Source organism: Lissotriton vulgaris, chromosome 5 (genome assembly GCF_964263255.1).
Source record: "Lissotriton vulgaris chromosome 5, aLisVul1.2, whole genome shotgun sequence".
NCBI lineage: Eukaryota > Metazoa > Chordata > Amphibia > Caudata > Salamandridae > Lissotriton > Lissotriton vulgaris.
In genome coordinates, this window is record NC_141693.1 from 1,856,958,718 (window position 1) to 1,856,977,042 (window position 18,325).

The 18,325-nt window shown below is 42.0% G+C and overlaps 1 protein-coding gene across 1 annotated transcript in view; it reads right to left on the reverse strand.

The window, feature by feature from the left end:
• Positions 1-342: 342 nt before the first annotated feature.
• Positions 343-18,325, reverse strand: part of FBXL20 (F-box and leucine rich repeat protein 20) — a 658,452-nt gene continuing 640,469 nt past the window's right edge. The window contains exon 15 of the mRNA XM_086924342.1: positions 343-2,868. Coding sequence (XP_086780468.1) covers positions 2,761-2,868 — 108 coding nt within the window. The 3' untranslated portion in view covers positions 343-2,760. The remainder of the gene's footprint in view (positions 2,869-18,325) is intronic.

The window sequence follows — 18,325 nt, forward strand, 5'->3', positions numbered from 1 at the left end:
ATTTATATAAAAGAGACTTGTGTGCTGGATCAGCTCTAATGGCATCATTTATCTCTCAAAAATAGAAAGGCTTCCACATTCCAGAGTATGGGGTGCATCAGTGCACAAGAAGCATCTATAAGCAAATGCAGTTATGGCCTGAGACTACTACTCCTCTGTGGGAATGCGCAACAGAGAGAAGTGGTAAGAACTATTGCACCGCTTCTCAGGAGAAGCAGATCACATTGCACATCAGCAGACAACCACTAGTAAACACCGAAAAAAGAAAATCATAACGGGAGCTTGTGATGATGTCCTGGTCAACTAAAGCCATTTCACGTCTTAGTCACGCAGTGTCTGGGTGTTGGGGAACGTGTGCAGAGTAGCGGAGTCGGAGGACAGCTAGGCCAAACATACCAATAGACGTTACAAGAGGTGGGATAGGAAACAACTCAGTCATAGTCCCAACAAATCAGCAAACCGATGAATGAGATATGCTCTCAAAAAACAAACACAAGCCCTTAAGAACCTACTCGACAAGGCACCAGCAAGAGGGAGTCAGCTTCGCAGAGGAACCAGGAGCGATACCATCACTCAGGTACAAAAGCAACTCATGGGCCCTGCTGTATGAGGAATATGGCCTAGTGGAGACTAATCTCTGGCTTCTAGAGACCTACCATCAAAGGACAATGATCACCTGCTCTCTGAATAAAAGAGAAGGTATTTTGTGCCCGAGGAATCAAGCCAATTTCAACCCTTCAAGTGTGTCCAAAGAGATATACTGGAATACAGAAAACTGAGAAGGTCTGTTCTATCAGTAATAGGGCTTGCCGGACTCAGTATCCCCATGGATACATGGGCACACTCTCCTACAAGGCAATCAATACCCAAGCTGACTGTCCTATGACCAATCAAGCTGAAGGAAACCTGTTTTTTAGGTATCTAAGATGAATACCAGAACAAAGTGGCAAAAGCAGCTCGCAGCGTCCAGCTCTATGAAGAATAAAGCTGAACAGAGCCTGATTATCAGGGGCGCAAGTGGAAAACCAAAAAAGGACAAAGACCACCAACAGGTACCTTGCTGATGATCCAGGAATACGGAGTTTACTTCTAAAGTGTCTAGGGAGGCATACCACCAACGATGGATAAACAACTCTATGACCTACTTAATTAGAAATGCCATCACAGGAAGTCTCCTTATCATAGGTCAGAAAGTCATACCCCCTCAGGCTAATCACTAATTTGTCTGGTCTCAGGCAAATTTAGCCTAAGTCTCAGGGCTTTAGGAGGTGTGAATTTAATGAGAAACACTGTGCTCCTGAGCTATAATGAATCCAACAGGAAGAAAGCCGCAACTCCGAGGTCTATTTAGGCACAAGACCACCTACAGGTGCCTATGCAATGAAGAATTGGACCAGAGGAAGTTTCTTCCCATGAGTTCAAGAAGCATAGTACCAAACTACATTGTACATGCAGAGATTCCTGCTCTACGATGAACAAGATGGGAAGAAACGTGCTTCAATTGAGCCCAAAATGCATAGCACCTAGCAGAAACACACTAACAACCCACAGGATCTCCTTTATGAGGAATCTGGGCAAGAGGAACCTTCTTGGCGGAAATCAAGGAGTAATACCACCAAAGTAAAGAAGACCATGGCTAGATCTCTGGTCTATGATCAATCAGACAGACAGGGGTAAGGATCTCTCATGGTTTCAAGTCACAGGCTGTAGGATGTTCTGACATGTGAGCACAAGTTCAACTGTTCCCAACACTCATGCAGAAACAAAGCCTCAACTAAAGGTCAGCCTACATCCCTCTGTTGCAGCTCACAGTGCCCTCTCTGGGTGACCATCCTGGAGTTGCACCTTGCTTCAATAAGAACCTAGACTCAGATCTGTGTCACTGCAGGCTGAGATTTCCTTCTGTGACGTGCACACATCAACATAAAGACAACTCTTCAGCGGTACACACAGCTTCTCGGGGCTTTGGTAGTGCTAGCAGAGACATTTGACTGGGGAAAATTGGAAGAGGAAGGGGATTGCGAGCTGGTGTAATGGCTCCAATGATTTCCCCAGACAATCGGCACAATGCCATGTGCAAAATCAGAAGACTTATTTCTTCCAGGAACAAACAAATCTGCAAATTCTTCATAAATGTGACCTAAATGAAAGTACCCAAATAAGAAAATTGCAGAAAGGATGAGTACCAATTAAAAAAAATGGTTACAAACTACATCAGCACAAGAATGCAGGAAGCCTATGAGCATGGCTGGGGGCAGGAATGAGCGTGCTGCAGGTGCAGCCAATGACTGCAGCTGTCGTGAGAGGCTACTGGCTGCCTTCTTCCATTCTAAGCGTCATTTGTCGACATAGAGAGCTGCATTCTTTGCTTATGCTGTCCCCAGGCAGCAGGCTTCACAGTTTTTATTGACTCCAAAGGAGTGAGCCTTCACCTGCAACTGTCCTTACTGGAGGACGTTCTCTGAGCAGCTCCAGCAGGAATGGTTCATCCCAACTGGTTTTCAAGAAACAAGAAATCAAAGCGGTGTGTTTCTAACTTCCAGTGTCCGCGAACATCTGGTTAACCCACACCAGGGAGCAGGAGCGTCCTGGTGTGCTGGAGTGAGGCATGGCAGTGAACGGGTGCCCAAGAGGAAGGGTCAGTTCATCACCCTCCGTCCATGTCACTGATGGTTGCAGACTGTCATGGCTGCAAAAGAGGTTGGCAGAGTCCAATAGTGGAACAACACCCTTGGCTCGTGATGTAGATGTCGTCCTGGGTCATAGGATGATGCAACATCTGCAGAAGCGTTGTCTGCTACCGCCGACCGAGGGCGGAGGAGTCACTGGGGCAAAGTAGGCATGCACTTTAATGTTGGGCAAATGAGTCTGAAAGAAAGAAAGAAGAAAACCTGTAACTCAACACATCACAGCTATACATGGCAAAAAAACAGGTTGGCAGTCAATGTCTTTCGACACCAAAGGAAAGGCAATCACACCAACATATGTTATAGACTTTCATCAAGAACCCAAAGAGTGGCAATCATACAGCGCAAGCTGCTCTCCTGCCTCAGTACCATTATAACAGGTTATCAAACTGTCAAAATACACATCGAGCCTCCTAACTCCAGGAACATATGTTGCTATATCTCAGAATCCAAGAGCACTGCATCAAACAAACAAAAGTCGCAATCCTACCGAAACATGCACACACGTCTGGCCATCACAGAATACATGCTGCAGCCTTGTTTGAGTAACCTAAGAACAGCACTTCACACAACATAATCTGCCTGTCTCAAGTTCCTAAAAACAGCTGTCGCATTCAATAAGCTATAGATCAACGTCACTACAGCAAGAGCAAGACATTTCACTATCTTGAGCTGTAATGTTAGGTGCTGGCATGCTTTTGAACACTTGAAACATGAAGTCACATACCTTCCTACTCACACTTCCCATGCTATGCCTTTTCAAGTAGTTCTTCCAGATGGTTCTACTATCATCTACTAACCTACCGTACTCAATTCCATAGGGAGGAAGTATCTACTAGATGGCTCTATCAGGATTACCAATGCACTACAGAAATTTCCTACCTGGTTCTAAACACACTATGCATTGGGAACACTCATCTCACAGGCTGTGCCTTAGAAGGGGAGAACGCCTAGCTAGTTTGCACATTTGAGACCAAAGAGCAAGAAAGTGCCCGAATAACGATTGCATGACAAGTAGGCTGCAGCGTAAATTTACACCACTCACACAAGTAACTTTAAACAAAATCTGCGGACCTCCCAAGCAGCCTTTGGTAACAGCAACCTTAAAGTTGCAGACAAATATTTTAAAAGAAAACCATTTTTGATATGTAGAAAAGCCTACTTTTTAAATTATCTCAACTCCCTGAGCTGTAGTACCCTGAAGACCAAGATACCTGAAAATATTATGTGCAAAAGACTTCAGAAATTTGAATTTGGTATGCACCTACAATAATCAGTAGATCGAGAACTGTAGATGGATATTGACTGAACTGCATGTCATTGAGGGTGAAGCTCAAAGTCTATGATGTCACTCAGAATCATGAAAAACCTTCCTTTTTACTCCTTTTTATTTGTCCATGTAAAATGTTATGCTATTGCAGAGATGTTGAATTTTATAAAATATCTACATCAATGGAATAAGATGCTTCAAAAAACAACTTCTACGGTAAAAAACAGAAAACAATAATCCCATTGCAATCAAGCGAGGAATTATGACAGCATTCTCATTTCAGAGCTCTGATAGCAGCTTTTCTGATTAAGTCACGGCTCATAGTAGGGTTTGAGTTCTAGTAAGTCCATGATTGTGCCACTTTTCTGACTGTACATGACTTTCAACACACCAGTTCACTCTTTCTCCTTTGAGCGCTCACCTTAACAGTAAAGGCTTTGCAATAAAGAACCATATATACAAAGGTGAACATCTTAAAAATATGGTTTCTTTCTTTCTCACATCCATAATGTGGCATTATATCTGGCAGCCAGTGGGTTTGTGCCCCAAAGAAAGATTTGAGCTGCATGAGATCGAGCCCATCTGTTGGCCTTGTCCCCAACAATGTGTCCAAGGCATTGAGCTATAAGAATTAGAATCAGTGTGTTATAAGTGCCCCCCAACTCATCTGCCCCTCTTTTCAACATCAACACTGGGGCAAAAAAAGACAGAGAGCCATATAAAATATTACCACATCACTCCTTACAAAAGATTTTAAAAAAGAGCTGGCCCCCTGCAACCCATCCCAATCATACTCCGTATATACCCTTCCCATAACAAATGGAAAAAATACCTGTTCTCCTTCACTCATCCCACCTATCCAAATATACAAAAATACCTGGCCTACTGAGACTAACCTCGACCAACCGCACCTTTTCCTTCCCCCACCCACCTTCCTTATCTATGCCAGACTCCGCTCAAACATGAGCAGCAAGTTGGTGCCAAACTAAGGGCAGTTCTGAAAAAGCTGCTGATGAAGAAAATAAGTTACTTACCTGTAAGTAGACGACAGGTGTTGGGTCTTCCATCCTCTATTCCACCACCTTGCTTTAGTATCCAGAGACCAAGATGAGGTAAAAGAACAGAGGGGAAATGAATAATTTTGCTGGTGAATTTATGACATTGTTCTGCATTCTGTCTATCATTTGTTCTTTTTGCATTTGTCACCCTGAGTGGGACGGGTATGCCCAGACGTGGGTCCCATGCTCTCCATGCCACTGGAGTTAAGCTCGCCTGCTGATCAAGGGTGAAACCCCGAAACCGGTCCCAGGATGCTGGTTTCCAGTTCAGGGAGGACCTGGCCTGGCAGTTCAGGGTTGGAATGTTCCAATTGGGTGCAGGGTCAAAACTGATTTGCATATAGGTGGGTTCAAACTGGGTTGGCATGGTGAGCAATAGGAATTACTGTAAAAGAGGGTTGTGAGGAAGTGAGGGGCTTTTATTAGATTGGATGAGGGGTCGGTATCAAACACTGACCAGTGCTCACTAAACGGCAAGTTTCCCACTACCACCTTTCCAAAAATTATCAACAACAAAACATGAAGACCCTGCTGTATTTAGTCAAAGAGAAATCCCTGGGTGTACACTAAAGTAGGTGTGTGTTATGTTACTGTATGGGTTCTGACCAATCATACAAACATTCCTTATAGGGACATTAAGGGGAAAATTCATGTAAAAATAAAACATTAGATAAGGAGTTCCACACTAAAAGTGAATCTCTTTAATATTTTATAAAAGTAAAGCCTCTTGTCACAGAGAAATAAATTAAAAATCCAAAGAACACCTCTTTGAATAAGTACAATAAAATGTCAATAAACAATTAATAACAGTTCATTACACATAAAAGAACATAATATCACAATCATCAAAATTATATAGCAAAGGAGAAAAAATGATCAATACAGTACACAAAAAACAATTGGATCCTTTTCGCAAACCCCCTATCACTGTGGCCTTGATATTTTCCCGCCACTACTAGTACAGATCCGCTGGTCTTTTCTTTGATGCTGGTGGTACAGTAGACAGTATCTATAATGTATGGATATCTGCTACCTCCTTGACCTTGTTAGGATTCTAGCAACAAATGCGTCGACGCGTTTCGGTGTTATAATACTTGATGTTGTAACACCTTCATCAGAACATGCCGTCTCTTTGGGGTCACCGGCTTCTAAACTTATATTAAAGAATTTCCTTTAAATCTTGTAAGATTCCCCTGGGAACACAGCCGTCAGGAAGCCTTCTATAGACGATCACTGTAGATTTTTGTTGTACCTCCGGGGTGATGGACCTTCTCAGAGTAGAAGAGTCTTTCTCCTGTTATATGATCAGGTGGGCTAGGATCCCCTCTTTTTGTCGATTTTTTTGTCAACAATTGGTAAATATCTTTATGTAATTTAAAACGCTCTCATGAACGGGCATATATTGCTTTTTCTTAGCTTTGGAACTGGATATGTTCTGCTCGTGAAATTGTCAGCGCCTCTGCCGCGTTCTTCTCTTTCTCATCCTGCTGTATTTGCCTTAGGGGAGATTTGGGGTTTGTCCTTTTTGTCTGTTACAGCCAGGTAATTCTCTAGGGCCGCACTCCTGTAGCCTCAGGTACAGGTTCAGAGAAAGCCTGGCTTGGCAGTTCAGGCTGAATTGTTCCTATTGGTGGATCTGCATCAGCTGGGTCTAATTTAATCTAGGGTGGCATGGTGGGCAAAAAAGAGGGACTAAGATGCTGCCCAGTGTAATTACCAGTAGCCAAGATTAATTCAAGCATCCCAGCCATCATTTCTTTGTATTTTATGGGTACAGTAAAGGCAAAGAGCAGGTCCCGGAAGCTTATTTGAACAGCTAGATCTTGAGGGCAATTCAGAATTCTGGAAGTGTGCGGACGGTCAGGAGGTGCATGGGAAGGCTGTTTCAGATCTTTGCTGCAATGTGGAAGAAGGCGCCTCCTGCACTTCTACTTTGGTCGATGCAGGGAGTATGGGCAAGTGAAAGGGAAGTGGAGAGTAGTCTTCCAGCGGTTTGGTGGCAGTTCAGGCGATGGTTAACGTATGTCGGTCCTTGGTTATGTACAGCCTTGGTTGTGTGGGTCAGCGGTTTGAATTGGCATCTTTTCTGTACAGGGAGCTAGAGGAGTTGCCTGAGGTGGGGTGTGATGTGAGCTCGTCAGGGAAGGCAGAGGATGAGTATGGCTGCGGCGTTCTGTAAGGTCTTTAGTCTCTGTAGGAGATAAAACAAGTTACTTACCTGTACACTGTAGTTCTCCAGTATTGAAATGCACATGCTTGAATCTTCCCCGTAGTCATGGTGGGGGTCCCACGGTACTTAAATAAGCAGTAATATTAGAAGTACATTAGAAACCATTGACTAATAAGGTAATTTAAAAACCTACCTGCATCATTATACTAGATCCAATCTTGGACCAATCCGAGACAAGTCCCAGACCCCATCTCGCCTGCAGGGCCACCATACCGCAGATTAAAAGCACAAGTGTGACTAAGTGAATAGTCCTATGCAGTAAAACATGCCAAGCCTAAACGGGGAAGTGGGCGACGCCATGTGAATCTATGAAAGATTTCAATACTGGAGAGCCACAGTGTACAGGTAACTTGTTTTTTCTCCAGTATTAAACTTTCATAGATTCACATGGTTGAATCAGAGTTGTTCGCAGTATAATGCTTAAATTAAAGCGATTAGGCGAAGACACTTTTTTGTGAAGAACACACTTTTTCAGGAACAAACAGCATATATCCACCTAATCATACAGTAACATCTTTCTTAAACAAAAGAAATGCGCACACACACACATATATATATATACACATATATCATTAAAATACAATAGCTCTTGATTACATATCCTAGCTGTGGAGAAAAAAAAAAGAGTAAGAAAAATGGTAGTACCTTAATAAAGAGATGTCCAAGGACCGCCGGTCCTGCATCATTCTTCCATGAGGCATCCAGGCAGTAGTGCTTGGTGAATGTATGCACATTCGACCATGTTGCCATTGTATTTGGAAGTGATACTCCGGCAAATAAGGCAGTAGAGGCTGCCTTCTTTCTTGTGGAGTGCGCTGTAACCTTTGTGGGAAGGGGTCTTGCAGCGTTTTTGTGGCAAAAGGCAATAGCTGCCTATATCCAACGAGCAATACTGCTCCTTGAGAGAGCATAGACTTTCCTTGGAGACGCAAAGGATATAAGGAGCTGTGCTGACTTCCTGAAACTCTTCGTTCTATGAATGTAGAATTTTAAGCAAGGCTTCACATCAAAAGAGTGCAGCGCCCTTTCAGCAGGATTTGAAGGGTATGTTGCCAGGATTATTGGTTCATTTAGATGAAATCAAGTTGTAACTAAGTATAAAGAGTGGGTTCATTCTGAACACCACCTTGTCCTCCTTAAACTGAAGAAATGGTCCAGAAACTGTGAAAGCTTGAATTTTCATGGACTCTCCTAGCCGATGTGAGTGCCAACCAAGAGTGTAGTTTTTCATGAGATGCATTTCATTTCTGCTTTATGGATCGGCGCAAATGGTGGCTTTGTGAGTTTAGCGAGGACTGTGTTTAATTGCCACGGTTTTAAAGGTGAAAAGCCCGTAAAAGGCCCTTCATGAATTCCTTTACTATTCTTGTAGACAACCGAGAAAGCTACCCTGGCTTTCTGCAAAACCTGGAAATCGCCACCAGGTGAACTTTAATCGATGAGTGTCAATCTTGACTTTGTGAAAAGGAGGAGATATGGCAAAATTTGTTTTGGTGAATAACGGAAAGGATGTATGGCCTTTGTAATGCAACAGTGGCAGAACCTCTTACTTTTTGCTACATATGATTTATTATTGGAAAAGGCTCTGGTGGAAAAAGCTCTAGAATGCTGTAGGATGGAATTACACTCTGATGGAATGTTTAAATCTCTGAACTCATAGTCCTGAGGTTCCATGCAGATAAACTCAAAGACTTTATCTGGGACGAAGAATCGGACGGTTGTTCTTAGACTGTAGGTCGGTCAACGGCTGAAAGAGAATGTGTAGGGATATTGACAGTATTTGGAGTTCGGAATACCAAAACTGCCTTGGTAATGCCGGGGTTATGAGAATGAGATGGTGATGGAGCGAGGTGGAGAAGCAACATTTTGTGTACCGCTTGCAAAGTCGCACTTGGATAACCATAATTTGTACTAATGGAATGATATGCATGACTAATCAACTAAGAATAAGAAATGCACCTACACGAATACACGTGGGAACTAACTTTGCTTGTGTTGCAATCATAATCAACTAATTATGTGATTTTGTCATGTCCTAAACTAATGAGCAGCTTTAAGGTAACGGAATGCAGCATAAATGTGCTTTTGTTTACGTATTGTTGTGGCAAATCGCGAGGATAAGTAAGTTTATCACGCTTAAATGTGGCTATTTGCTAGGTAATTACTAATAGGGAAAAACTTAGAAAGGGGGGCGGTAAACAGAAGGGTTAAATAATTAAAATAAATGTTCATTTGTGTTCGTTTCTATGATAGTTCCAATTTTTGACTCGTGAGGCCTAAAAGAAAATGGAGTCACTCGATTATTGAGGTCACAAAAGAAATACGCATGCGCGAGCAAAGTACGAGTCTGAATGAGAGCTGCTTGTGCCTGGAGTGACTACGGTTCAAGGACATAATAGCCTGGAAGTATAGATGGCTACCAAAATGATGAGCACAATGGTTCAGAACGTGGGAATACATGCTAAAGTTGCGAGTAGAGAACAGGACTAAGCCGGACTTGGGCCAAACAAAGGACCCATTAGAAAATTGCGGAAGGAAGGAAAATGTAATATTGCGATGACGAAATGATGCTCATCCACCCCAAAACAGTCCAATCATAACTCAAATTTAGGCTGAAAGTTATACTTTTAGATAGATAGAGCTAATGAAAAAGGTATAAAAAGTGCTGATTTTATTGAAGAAAAAACTTCTCTTCGATTTCTACCAGAGATGCTGCTGGAATGCTGATTTTCCTGAGATGTAAGACTGAATAATTTTTTCTATTTCTTTCCATAGGGAGATGCACTTTAGCTGAGAGTCTAGTTGGGGATGTTAGGAGAATAAATGGTTATATGGTAACTATCTGTCTTTTGCTAATACTTGCTATATAAAACTAATGAAAAATGTCTATCTTTGAGTTTTCTTAAATAAATGAATCTAGTTGTCCTGAATTTAATCCTTATTCCTAAATGTCGTATTTTGAAATAAAGAAATAACTTAAGTAAATAATCTTAGACATGCTGCATTTGCTCTTACTATAAATTTGATAATTGGAGAATTAAGCTGGTCTTGAGTTTTCCTACGCCTAATTTTTTACTAGCAGATCCATTGATCTCAATGGTGGTGTGTCTAAATAAAATGTTGTATTTATTGAAAACCATGGTAAACGCATCTAAACTGCAGGTGTAAATAGTATAAATATTCAATTTTAGTTTTAGATACTCCACTATGATACAGCAGCTTTTCCTTTGAATTTCCCTGATCCATGAAGTAGAGTATAAGTGTTTATGAGTGATTTGCAGTGTTATGGGACCAACTGATGAGAATATGTTAGTAGCTTGTACTGCAGGGAAAGGTGACATGGATTTAGAAATTATTTCCGAAGAAGCGCTGCATCAGTAGTTAGTTTGGTAGCAGAGCATTGGTTGCTATAGAATTAGCTAGGATTATGTATAAAGTGTCATATAAAAGTTTTGATGTACAGAATTATGACTAACATCTGTTGAGTTCGTATTGAGTTATATGTAGTCCTGAAAAGGCTTCCGAGTATTGCGTGAAGCTGGTTACTCTATCTGCAGGCAAAGGAAGTGTGGCAAGTGTAGTCACACATCGCATAGTCTGTTTCAAAGAAGTAGTATTGTCGTATACTGCGGTGGTATCGTCATATATCACTGTTTAGGGAAACTATGTGTGAAAAGATAAATGCATAGCGAGGATAGGCTATAAAATCTTGGCTTTCAAGTACAGGGATTATTGCGTATCCTGATTTAAAACTTACTGCTGAGAGAGTAGTAGAGCTTAACCCGAGCTTGTGAGAAGGGTAAAGACAGAGGTAAGCGCTGCTTTATCGGCAAATGTAAAATTCTGTGGTAGAGAAGAGGTGAGCTATGTCTACGGAAAATACAGAATTCTTGTATAATTGAGAAAATCTATCACTTTGTTTAGCGAAACAGACGAATGGAGTTGTTTAGTGTAAGTTACTAACCGGTTTGGTAAAATATCTTGTAAATACAGCTTCTCGAAAAATCCTGTAAAGGAGGGGTCAGTCGGCGCTGCAGGAGCCGGAGCGCTGGTGACGTCAAAAGTGTAGCGCTGGGATTGGTCCTCGTGACCAAGACAGATTTGGGCCAATAGGATCATCACGAAAAGCAGCGATACTATTGGTTAAACACTAGGAAGACGTATCTTGTTCTAATTGGTGCGTTAGTGTAAACTGCACTCTGATAGGTTGGTGTTACGGAACAGCAACAGGGAAGTGCGCGATCTTTTGAAAGACAGGGAATTTACAGAAAAATGGATTACTATTACGGAGAAGAAAGAAACCTTCATGGTTTAAGAAATTGAAAAGTGTGTTTGTAAAGGATAAGGAAATCATCACAAGAGAGGGAAAATTACTTCCTCCACCAAAAACGCCTGCTTCCTATATGTTATCAAAATATGGTTACCATACGTGTGTTTGGTTAGAGAATTGGGTAAGATATACCAGAAATGATGGTGTATTAGCTTTTCCGGAAGGAGGATCTCTTGATGTGGCAGTTTTGAGAAATTTGAGAGAAAAGATGATGAATCTTGACCCAAGACCTAGACCAACTCAGTTTGAAGCTCTAGCTGAATGGGAAGATGAGATGCATGAATTGGAAAGCGAAAGGTTACAAGGACATATCAGACCCAGAGGTAGATTTTGAAATCTAGGGGGAGAGACGCATGAGAGTAGAATGCCTAGATGGAGAAATGCTAATATGTGTAATGGCATGTATCCAGTCAGATTAGTGGAGGACTATGAAGGACGGAAATGCACAGAGAAGAGAAAGAATTTAGAAACAGGGAATCAAAGCTATGGTGAAAGTGAATCAGAGGATGCTGTAATAGAGGATTTATTAAATAGAAGACCAACACCATATCAACCAGGTTCTTTATGGACTACACCTAATGCTCCAACGTCAGATGAAAGAATTAATGAAACCCCAAAACTATTTTCTAATATTAAAGATGTACCTGAAAGAATGGAAGTGAGATATGATCCAAGTACCTCAATAACAGAACCAAGACTTACTGGTACCCCCAAGCAAAGTAATGAACGAGAAAACGTAAATAGGGTAGAAAGACGGGTTGAGGAAAAAGTCAGTACTGCTGAATATATAAGATCTAAAAATGCATTGACAGAACAGATACAGGAACTTATGAAAAACATGGAAGCGGTAACAGCTCCAGTAACGATAGGACCTTAATTCCAGTTATTTGAGAATCAAAGAATAAAAGAGCCATGTTTGACAATTCCTTTACAACAGAGTCTACAGAAATTAAAAGGAAACATTTATCCTGATTTGTCAGAAATTAGACAAACCAATAATGTAAATCCGCCTGAATTAACTTTTAATCAGAGTTTACCTTATAAATATGCGACTGGAGCAGAATCTGACTCTGCTACACCCGAAAAGAGCATTGAGAAAATAGATTTAACGCAGACACCTGTAGGACCATCAGAGCAGGAATTAAGTGATTGGATTAAAACCCTGAAATTAAAAGAGCATGAACCTAAAGTACTGGATGTGGCGAGATTAAAAGTGGATATAGAAGAATTAATTATTGGAATAATTGGAACAGATAGATTAAAAACGTACCAAGATGATGAACTTATGTTTATGTGTAAAAGTATAACATGGAAAGCGAAGAACACTGCAGGAAGGTTAACCCAAATAAAAGAATTCATTGTTTTGTTATGGAGATGGGGAGATGTGAATAAATGGAGAGTGAAATGGGCAAAGAAGAAAGAGGAGACTAATCAACATTAGCGTTTCCAGTCAGAGAAAAAGAGACAGTCGCAATGAATTCCCTATGAGAGAAATACCAGGAGGAGGATTTGTACATGTTCCATGGAGTAGACAGGATATATTATCGTTCACAAATGATTTTCCCCGATTGAGAGAAAAGCCAGTAGAATGGTATCGACAAGAAGATTGGTTTGTGAAAGTTTCAAAAGTATTATGGGTTGATTTGGATGGATTATTTGAAATAGTTGTGCTAGCAGATTTGTGGACTCAGTGTAAAATCACTGTAAATTGGCCGAAAGAGGAATATCCTCGAGACAAAGTAACAGGTGCTCCGTCACCTGAAGTGATGAGAAAATATGAACAAGTAATTGTAATTCTGAAGAATCAAATTCCACCAAAAGAGACAGATTGGGTAAAAATAGACAGAATTACACAGGAGCCGAAGGAATCCGTGCATTCATTTTATGAGAGATTGTTGTTAGTATTCAAACAATACAGTGGGTATGAAGAATTGAATGCAAAAAGACACGAGTCATTTTATTTACCGATTTGTGTATGGATTGAGACCAGAAATTGGAGACATGATACGTCATTTATTTATAAAACGTATAAAGCGCACTATCACCTTGCAGGCATCCTGGCGCTGGTGGCTACATGAGAGAGGCAGAGTGTTTATCGTGTGAGCACAGGAGACTAGGACTTAGGAAACAACCAGGTTTTCACACATTCTCTAAACGGGAGAAGTTCACCAATTTGCCTGATCTCCAATGGAAGGCTGTTCCACAGTTTAGCAGCTGCCACCCCAAAAGATCTTCCCCCTGACCAAGCTTTCCTAAACCTAGGTACTCTCACCAATCTAGCGGATGAAGAGCAGAGCGCTCTAGTGAGAGAGTACCAGACAAATTTTGATTGCATAGCTAAGGGTCCTAGCCCATGGAGAGATTTGAAAACAAGGCAGAGGGAATTGAATTGTAGTCTCTGCCTAAGGGGGAGCCAATGAAGTTCAGCCAAAGCAGCTTATATTTATTTATAATATGATAGGTTGGCAATCGGGTACTGTAGATGAAGTTTTGAGAAAAGCAAAATATTGTAGTGAAGAGATCGATGCTAAACAAAAGAAGCTGAAGGAAAAAGCTATGTGGGCACAAGTAAAAGTAGCAGAACACCAAGTGGCACAAATTGAAAATAAAAATAGTGATGCAAATCAAGAAAACTCGAAAGGAAATTTCACCAAAACGAAATTAGTAGGAAATATAGAAGAGCTCAAGAAAAAGTTTCCTTGTCATAATTGCGGCAGGATAGGGCATTGGAAGAAAGAGTGTAAGTATCCACCAAGAGTAAATCTAGAAAATGCATCATTGAATCCACAGGTGCAGAATAAGGTAATTCAACAGCAATCGCAACAGCAGCAAATAGTTAATCAGCAAAGTCAGGTGCCACAACCGCCACTTCCACACCGTGTAAATCAACAGAGATACAGTGCAAAGACAGGATTCAGCGGAGTCGAGCAGGTAAATAGATCACCTAGAGTGAATGTGAGTCCTCAGTATTGGTTGCAAGAAGAAGGTGGGAGTGAGTCGGATGAAAGTTTCTGACGGTGCCTGAGAGAAGGAGAAGAGTGTGTGCTTTGAGCCACTCTTGAGGTAGATCAGTCACCAGACTGATCTACCTCAATTTGTAAGTGGAAAGGTGAATGATGTAGAAGGTGAATGATGTAGAAGGAAAATGCTACTTACCAGTATGCATCTGTTCTTGGCATATAGAGCTGCAGAGTTGTACCCTATGCATTAGATCGCCACCTGGTGTTGGGCTCGGATGATTGTAGGTTGTTGTCTTCTTGGAAGAAGTCTTTGTAGTCACGAGATAGATGACTCCTCCCTTGGACAATACTGCGCATGGGCATCGGCTCCATCCTTAGATTGTTTTTCGCCATGATGGGAAATGATGGAGTTAGTAGAAGTAAAGAAAAAAAGGATGTCCATGCGTGTGCATCTAAGTAAGATGAAAAACTGGAACGGATACAAGTCATGCGGAGGAGGGAGGGCGTGTACAACTCTGCAGCTCTACATGCCAAGAACAGATGCATACTGGTAAGTAGCATTTTCCGTTCGAGGCATATGAGCTGCAGATTGTACACTATGCATCGATTGTGCAGCAGTGTCTCCCTTAGCGGTGGTCACCTGTAATCGTTGCAGTAGTTTGAAAGAGTTCTAAGGACAGCCTGGCCTACTGCAGCTTGCTGCTTGGCTTGCACATCAACACAATAGTGTTTCATGAAGGTGTGTGGTGTAGACCATGTTGCTGCCTTGCATATGTCCTCTAGGGGTATGTTTCCTAAGAAAGCCATAGAGGCTCCTAGTTTGCGAGTGGAGTGCGCTCTAGGAGGAACTGTTAATGTACGTTTAGCTTTAATATAGCATATTTGTATACACTTTACACGCCACTCTTCAATCCCACCTTTCGAGATGGGGCTGCCTTTGTGTGGAGGGGAGAAAGGTACAAACTGTTGTTTTGTCTTTCGAAAGGATTTAGTTCTATCTATATAGTATAAAAGAGCCCTTTTAACATCTGTGTGTAAAGCGCTTTCCGCTACAGAGTCTGGGTTTTGGAAAAACACAGGTAACTCTACGGATTGATTTAGGTGAAAAGGAGTGATGACCTTTATAAGAAATTTTGGATTAGATCTAAGAACCACTTTGTTAGGATGTATTTGAAAAAATGGTTCTTGTATAGTGAAAGCTTGTATCTCACTTACTCTTCTGAGAGAGGTAATGCAACAAGGAAAACAGTTTTCCATGTTAGGAATTACAGTTCACATTTATGTAGAGGCTCGAAAGGGGGCCCCATGAGTCTTGTAAGGACAAGATTCAGGTTCCACACAGGAGAAGGTGGCAATCTGGGTGGGATTATTCTTTTTAATCCTTCCATGAATGCTTTGATTGCAGGTACTCTGAAGAGACAGATGTTGCCTGTTTTGTAAATAGGCTGCAATTGCTGCAAGGTGCAGGCATATGGAAGAATATGTCAAATTAGACCTTTGTAGATGTAAAAGGTACCAAATGATATTTTGGATGGAAGCATCCAGGGGATCGATGTGATTATTTTTGCAATATATTGCTAATCTTTTCCATTTAGCGTCATAACACGCTCTGGTAGTGGGTTTCCTAGCCTCTTTAATGATGTTCATGCAGTCTGGTGGTAGGTTTAGATAACCAAACTCTAAGACTTCAGGAGCCAGATCGCCAAATTCAGTTGGTTTGGGTCTGGGTGTCTGATTTCTCCATGGTTCTGTGTTACCAGGGAGGGTGTAAGCTGTAGCTTTTGATGTGGAACTAGAGAGAGATCTAGTAGTGTGGTGAACCACGGTTGGCGTGCCCATGTGAGAGCTACTAAGATCAATGTGAGAGACTGTTGTCTGAGCACTACTAATGGAATTAGTGGGAGAGGCGGAAAAGCGTAGGCAAATCTGCCTGACCAGTTCATCCATATGGCATTGCCTTCGGACAGTGGGTGTGGAAACCTGGCGGCGAAGGCTGGGCATTTTGCATTTTTGTGGGTGGAAAACAAATCTATGTGTGGGTGCCCCCACCTTTGGAAGAATGGTTGAAGAACTTGTGGATGTAGTTCCCATTCGTGAATCTGTTGTGACTGCCGACTTAACAGATCTGCTATCTGATTGTGAACTCCTGGAAGGTGTTCCGCTAACAGATGTATGTTTTGAGGAATGGCCCATCTCCAAATGGTCTGTGCAAGCTGGGACAGTTGCAGAGAGTATGTCCCCCCTGTTTTTGTATATAGTACATGGCTGTCATATTGTCCTTCCGGATTAGGACAGCTTTGTTTTGTACTTGAAGTTGAAAAGTCTTGAGTGCTAAGAATATTGCCAGCAGCTCTAGATGGTTGATATGGAACAGTTTTTGTTGTTTGTTCCATTGACCCTGAGTTGTGTGATGTAAGAGATAGGCTCCCCATCCTGTGAGGGATGCGTCTGTTGTGAGCACTACTTGTGGAACAGGCTCGAGGAACGGCCGCCCCTTTGTCAAGTTTTTGGTGTTCCACCACTGCAGAGAGCGATGCGTGCGGCTGTCGACCAACACCAGGTCTTTTAGTTGACCTTGAGCTTGGTTCCACTGTTGTGCTAGGCACTCTTGTAGTGGACGCATTTGCGATCTTGCGTGTAGTACTATGAAGATGCAAGATGAACACCATGGCTTGCAGAGACTGTTGGTGTTGAAAAGTGGCGACTAAGGCTTGAATGCTTTGTATCCTGGCTGGACTGGGATACGCTAGGGCTGTAGACATGTTTAGTGTAGTCCCTAGATACTGATGTACATGCGCAGGCTGCAGATGCGACTTGGTGTTGTTTATTGTAAACCCTAAGTCGTGCAACGTTTGAACTGTCTGATGTGTGTGTTGGACACACTGATTGAATGACTTGGCTTTTATGAGCCAGTCGTCTAGATAAGGGAAGACATGTATTTGTTGCCTTCTGAGATGTGCTGCTACCACTGCTAGGCACTTTGCGAATACCCGTGGTGCCGTTGTCACTCCGAATGGAAGGACTTTGAACTGATAGTGTTGTCCTTTCAGTACAAACCTTAGATACTTTCTGTGAGCAGGATGTATGGGGATATGGAAGTAGGCGTCCTTTAAATCTAGTGTTGTAAGGAAGTCGCCTTGTTGCAGCAGTGGAAGAACTTGTTGCAGAGTGATCATATGAAAATGATCTGATTGTATGTAATGGTTGAGGGGCCTGAGGTCGAGAATTGGCCTTAGCGTTCCGTCCTTCTCGGGAATTAGAAAGTACAGCGAGTAAACCCCTGTTCCTTGTTCTTCTAAAGGAACTATTTGAAGAACATCTTTTTGTAGAAGTGATAGAACTTCCTGATGAAGCAGAGTCAGATGGTCTGTAGACATTGTACGCTGCCTGGGAGGTAGGTTGGAGGGGTTGCTGTAAGTTCTAGGCAGTAGCCATGTTGGATAATCTGTCTTACCCAATTGTCTGTTGTAATGGAGTTCCAGACAGGCAGGAACTGTGTTAATCTGCCCCCTACAGGAGTGGAATGCTGTGGGGGGAGCAGAGGGAAGTCACTGTTTTCTGGCGGAAGAGGATCGGCTGCTATTGTTGCAGCGACCTCTTCTTTTGTTATTATTGCCTCTGTATTCTCCTCTAAAGTATCCCTTGTTAGAGGATGTTTGTGATTTGAAATATGTTGTAGTGTCTGCTCCAGTTTGTTTGGAGTCTCCTCTGTAGAAGGAGCGATGAAAGGAGCTTCTAGCTGGTGTGGACTGTAAAGCCCCCATAGACTTTGCGGTGTCGGTATCTTTCT